This window comes from Apium graveolens, chromosome 8 (genome assembly GCF_009905375.1).
Source record: "Apium graveolens cultivar Ventura chromosome 8, ASM990537v1, whole genome shotgun sequence".
Taxonomy (NCBI): domain Eukaryota; kingdom Viridiplantae; phylum Streptophyta; class Magnoliopsida; order Apiales; family Apiaceae; genus Apium; species Apium graveolens.
In genome coordinates this window covers 53,238,087-53,243,538 of record NC_133654.1, presented here as the reverse complement: position 1 = coordinate 53,243,538, position 5,452 = coordinate 53,238,087, and the positions used below count along the sequence as shown (strand labels likewise).

The following is a 5,452-nucleotide window of genomic DNA, read 5'->3' as shown; positions in this document are numbered from 1 at the left end:
GAGTCATTGTTACCATGGTGTATTATTGGCGACATGAATAATGTCTTGAATCAACTGGATAAAAAGGGGGTCGTCCGTATCCTAATCATCTAATCCAAGGTTTCTAAAGTGTCCAGAATGACTGTAATCTTCATGACTTGGCTTTAGAGGGTTACTAGTTTATATGGGCGAAAAGTTTTGGTCCTGACGAATGGATTGAGATCAAGCTTAATAGAGCTCTGATTACTGATAGTTTTATGGCTCACTTTGCAGAAGCTAAGCTGACAAACTTGGAAATTTCCACTTTGGACCATAGTCCTATTTTCCTGGAACCTGTGATTCCAGTTGGTGTTATCTCAGTTTTACGATTTTGTTTCGAAACTGCATGGTTAAGAGAGCCTATGTGCAAGAAAATTGTGGAGGATACATGGTAAATGAACCGGGGGAAAACATTCTAGGAAAAAATAGCCATATGATCGGTTAATTTACATAAATGGGGAAAGGAAATCACAGGATGCTTCAAAAACCGTATCAATCAGTGTAAAAAAAGTATGAAAATGGTGAAGGGTCACACAGACGCTAGTTCAAGAAGACTGTATCAGGAGGAATCGAAGAAATTAACAGAGATATACAGCCAACAAGAAATCTTTTGGCGTCAACGCTCCAAGCAATTGTGGTTGAGAGAGGGTGACCAGAATAATAAGTTTTTTCATTCAGCCACTAAAGCCCGACGTAAAATGAATCATATTTCTTTTCTGGTCAATAATGCAGGTTAGTTAGTAGGCTGGGATAACGGGCTTGAAGATATTATAACTGATTATTTCTCCACTCTGTTTAAAGACAGTAACACTGAATGAAATGAGGTTGTTGCGTCTGTTCCTACTCGAATTTCAGCTGCTCAGAATAGTGATTTATTGGCTGACATTGATTCTAAAGAGGTGAAGGATGGACTGTTCCATATGCACCCGGATAAATCCCCGGGTCCGGATGGCATGAGTCCGGGTTTTTATCAATAGTATTGGAGTACGGTGGGGGAGGATGTCGTGAAAATAGTTAAAGATTTCTTTGCAAATAGGACGTTTGATAATCATCTTACAGATTCAAATATTGCTTTGGTTCCCAAGAAACATAATCCTACTCAAATGACTAAATTACGTCCAATATCTCTTTGTAAAGTAGCATACAAAATTGCCTCGAAGGTATTGGCGAATAGACTCAAGAAAGTGATAAATTATGTTATCTCAGAAACCTAGAGTGCTTTTATACCTGGGCGTTTGATTACTGATAAAATTTTAATGTCTTTTGAGATAATGCATTTTATGAGAAGGAAAACGAGGGGGGAAAAGGGTGGATGGCACTCAAGTTAGATATGAGCAAGGCTTATGATAGGGTTGAGTGGGATTTTCTAGAAGCTATGTTGATGAAGCTAGGTTTTTATTTGAAGCTGGTAAATTTGTTTATGCAGTGTTTCACTTCGGTCAAATACAGTATCTATCATGGAGGAAAGGTTTTTGGTTCGATTATTCCGGAGAGGGGTATCCGTCAAGGGGACCCTCTCTCTTCGTATTTGTTCTTAATATGCATGGAGGGCCTGTCAGCATTAATTCAGCATCGAGAACAACATAAATTACTTAGAGGTGTACAAATGGCAAGGGGATCTCCTATTTTATCTCATATGTTATTCGCTGATGATAGTTACATCTACTATGCAGCAACAAGCGATTCAACAACTCAAGTTTTAAATGTTCTAGATATATATGAACTGGCCTCAGGGCGAAGGTGAATAATGCTAAATCCTCTGTATTCTTCAGTCAAAATGTGAGCCAGACAGTGAAAGAAGAGGTGTGTAACATTTTGCAATTTAGTGAGGTAGATGAGTGTATAAAATATCTGGGATTACCTAATGTTATTGGGAGGAATAAATCATCAGCTCTTGGTTACTTAACAGATCGAATGCAGCATAGAGTTGAAAGTTGGGATAAAAGACAATTATCGAAAGGAGGTAAAGAAATAATGTTGAAAATGGAAGCACAAGCTTTGCCCACTTATGCTATGAGTATATTCCTCTTACCCAACAAAATTTGCAAAGATATGGAAAGAATTATGAACCGATATTGGTGGAAATCTTTTGCCAGAAAAGAGAAGGGTATGCATTGGATGTGTTGGGCTAACATGTACAAGAAGAAAATAAAATGCGGTTTGGGGTTTAGAGACATGCACGGCTTCAATCTAGCAGTTTTAGGTAGACAAGGCTGGAGGTTGGCTACTCAGCCAAACACCCTGGTGAGTAAGTTGTATAAAGCTAGATAATATCCTAATGATACATTTTTGACAGCAAAAATAGGCCCTAATCCAAGTTTTGTGTGGCGAAGTTTGCTCAAAACTCAGGCACTTTTAAAATCTGGTATGGCCTGTAGAGTTGGCCCTGGAACTACAATATCCATTTTAAATGACCCGTGGCTTTCTTCAATAGAAAACCCTTATGTTCAGACCTCCTATGATGCTCTGATTGGTAAAACTGTTGATTCCCTGATTAATATGAATATTACTCAGTGGGATGAGGATTTGGTCAATGATATATTCATAAGAAGAGATGCAAATTTGATCATGTCAATTCCTATACAAAGATTTCAGGAGGACTCATGGTATTGGAGAGGTGAGAGATGGGTTTTTATTCTGTAAAAAGTGTTTATGCTATGCTCCGAGAGCAAAAGGAAGTTTCAAATTCAAGTGTCAGCCCAGGTTTTTGGCGTAAACTGTGGAATCTAAAAATTCCATTGAAAGTGAAGCATTTTTTGTCTCGTGCAAATTCAGGTACTTTACCTACAAAAGATGTGCTTATTACTAGGCGTATCAATGTGTGTAGTTTATGTCCAGTCTACAATATAACATGTGAAACAGCTGCGCATGTGTTGGTAAATTGTGATTTTGCAAAGTTATGCTGGGAGAAAGCGGGTTTTAGGAGAGTGATTCAGACAGACTCGAAATTTGTGGAATGGTTTTCTAAGTTGATTCAGGAGTACAACACGAAAGCGATGAAGAGTATAAGTATGGTTTGTTGGTCCTTGTGGAAGAACAGGAACAATATAGTTTGGAATGAGAAAAGTTTGGAGGCAACGGAAGTGGTGAACTCATCTATTCTTGTCTTTAATCAATGGAAGAGTGCTCAAGATAGGTCATTTGATAATTCTTTTGGTTTTATAACACCATCAGATGGCAAAGAGCACTGGAAACTCCCTCAGATAAATATGATTATGGTTAATACTGATGCCACTTTGTTCGAAGACTCTGGACATTTCAGCTTCTCTATATTAGCTCGAGACCACGAAGGTTGCATGGTTGAAGCTAAGGCTTGCTGTAAGCAGGGTAGTATAGCTCCAGAACTTGCAGAAGCAATTGGTGTTAGGGAGGCGCTAAGTTGGATCAAATCAAAGGACTGGCCGCAGGTGATAATAGAGACTGATTGTCTAGTGATTGTTCAAGCAATCAGGAGCTCTTATGCTAGTGTTTCTTATTTTAGCAGAGTTATAGATGAGTGCAAACAACACTTGTCAGACTTAAGAGGTCGTCGTGTAATCCTCAATTTTGTTAAACGATCTGCGAATGCAGTGGCTCACTTCTTGGCGAGAAGCACTAGTTTCCTGGCTGATCGTAGTTGGAACCGGGGAAATATTTACCCGGATTTAATGCATGTAATATTGAATGATTTGAAGCATTAATAAAATCTGCTACTTTTCTGGCAAAAAAAAAATATCAATTTGTATCAACCTCCACAGCTGAGGCTGAATACATAGTTGCTGGAAGTTGTTGTGCTCAAGTGCTTTGGATTAGAAATTAATTAATGGATTATGGCCCAGTGTTACATAAATTTCAATCATATGTGACAATAATAGTGCCATATCTATTATTTCTAATCCTGTTAATCATTCTAGAACTAAGCACATTGATGTAAGGTACCATTTTATTAGAGAACATGCTGCAAATGGTACTATTAAACTTATTTTTGTTCCAACAGAAAAGCAATTAGCTGATATTTTCACTAAACCTTTGGATGAAGCAACTTTCACCAGGCTTGTAGATGAAATTGGGATGCTAAATTCTTCATCCTAAAGGTAAGAACTCAACTAATGTGTTACAGCAAATTAATTTCTGATAAATTAAAATAATTTTGATTTAATTGGAAATTAACTGGAATGTGATTTATAAATATTTCAGAATTCTCTGTATATTTATTTTTCAAAATTAAATTTAACTTGGAATTTATCAAATTCTGAGAAAAAACTGTCTAAATGTTAATTCACATTCTTAATATTTTAAATTAATATAAGACAGAACTGACAGAGAATAAAAATATGTAGATAACTGAGTTATCAATAAGTCTAAATGACTTCTCGACAAGTCATTTTGAGACTTCTCGACAGAGTTCTCGATAAGTCTTTTTCACGACTTCTCGGTGGACTTCTCGATAAGTCTCATTATGACTTCTCGATAAGTATTGCAGAGATCTCGACATATATTTATACATGGAGTTCTCTACAAGTATATAATTTAGACTTCTCGATAACGTAAAACTGAAATAATTTAACTTAATAAATTATTTTAGTAAAATACTTTTGATACAAAATCATTCTAATTTTATTTTGGTTTATTCAATATAAATTGGAATAATTCAGTCCAATTAGGACAAACTGGATATTTATTCTAACATCTCGATAAGTCAATATCTAGTTCGCGATAAGAGTCATGAAAGTGACATCTCGACATGAGGTTTCTAATTCACGTGACTTCTCGATAAGCAAATATCAACCGTTCATTCCTACTTCTCGACAAATTACATCTCTGGGCTATAAACACCCAGTCATCTAGACATAACCCCTCTTTACGCTTTCGAGATCTCAATTGACCTAACTTTTGCAAATCTACACCGCTCTCACTCGTTTTAAACTCTTTCTTTCTCAAATCTCTTACCCACTCAAACTAAAACACTTTCAATGGCTGCCAACAATGTTAGAGTTGTTAATCCAAAGGATGGTACCAATTACCTGGCATTTACTGATGCAAACCAAGCGCTTGTTAACAGGATCCACTTCACCTTTAAATTATGGGGGTTTCACATCCTGGAAAGACTTAAAGCTAACAACTTGGTTTGTCCCCCTCATCTCATGCTGCTGTTGGATCTGCAGCTGCTGCTGTTGGATCTGCAGCTGCTGCTGTTGGATTTGTTGCTGTTGTTGTTGTATGAGCTGCTGTTGATGTTGTTATTATTGCTGAAATTGTTGTTGTTGCTATTGGGCCAGCTGAGTAGACTGCTGACGCAACAAATCTATCAATTCACTCATGGAGGGATCCCCAGCAGAATCGTTATTGGGTTGAGAATTCTTCTTTCGTGGCATTCTCCGGAAACATAATAGTCATATATAAGAAAATGGATTACTCCAAACAGTTTATTCATATGCATCAGGAGAGTGTTTCC

The 5,452-nt window shown here is 37.0% G+C and overlaps 1 protein-coding gene across 1 annotated transcript; it reads left to right on the top strand.

The window, feature by feature from the left end:
* Positions 1 to 536: 536 nt before the first annotated feature.
* Positions 537 to 5,221, top strand: LOC141679584 (uncharacterized). The gene is made up of 8 exons (XM_074486048.1): positions 537 to 750; positions 874 to 981; positions 1,078 to 1,178; positions 1,307 to 1,758; positions 1,845 to 2,125; positions 2,315 to 2,635; positions 2,794 to 3,630; positions 5,163 to 5,221. Exons 1-8 carry the CDS (start codon positions 537 to 539, stop codon positions 5,219 to 5,221), a joined length of 2,373 nt encoding a protein of 790 aa, XP_074342149.1.
* The last annotated feature ends 231 nt before the right edge of the window (positions 5,222 to 5,452 follow it).

Coding starts and splice junctions, on each gene's coding strand:
- LOC141679584 (XM_074486048.1), top strand. CDS start 537: ATGGTGAAGGGTCACACAGACGCTAGTTCAAGAAGACTGTATCAGGAG. Junction 751..873: donor TTTTCTGGTCAATAATGCAG/GTTAGTTAGTAG, acceptor CTCGAATTTCAG/CTGCTCAGAATAGTGATTTA. Junction 3,631..5,162: donor CACTAGTTTCCTGGCTGATC/GTAGTTGGAACC, acceptor TTGGATCTGCAG/CTGCTGCTGTTGGATCTGCA.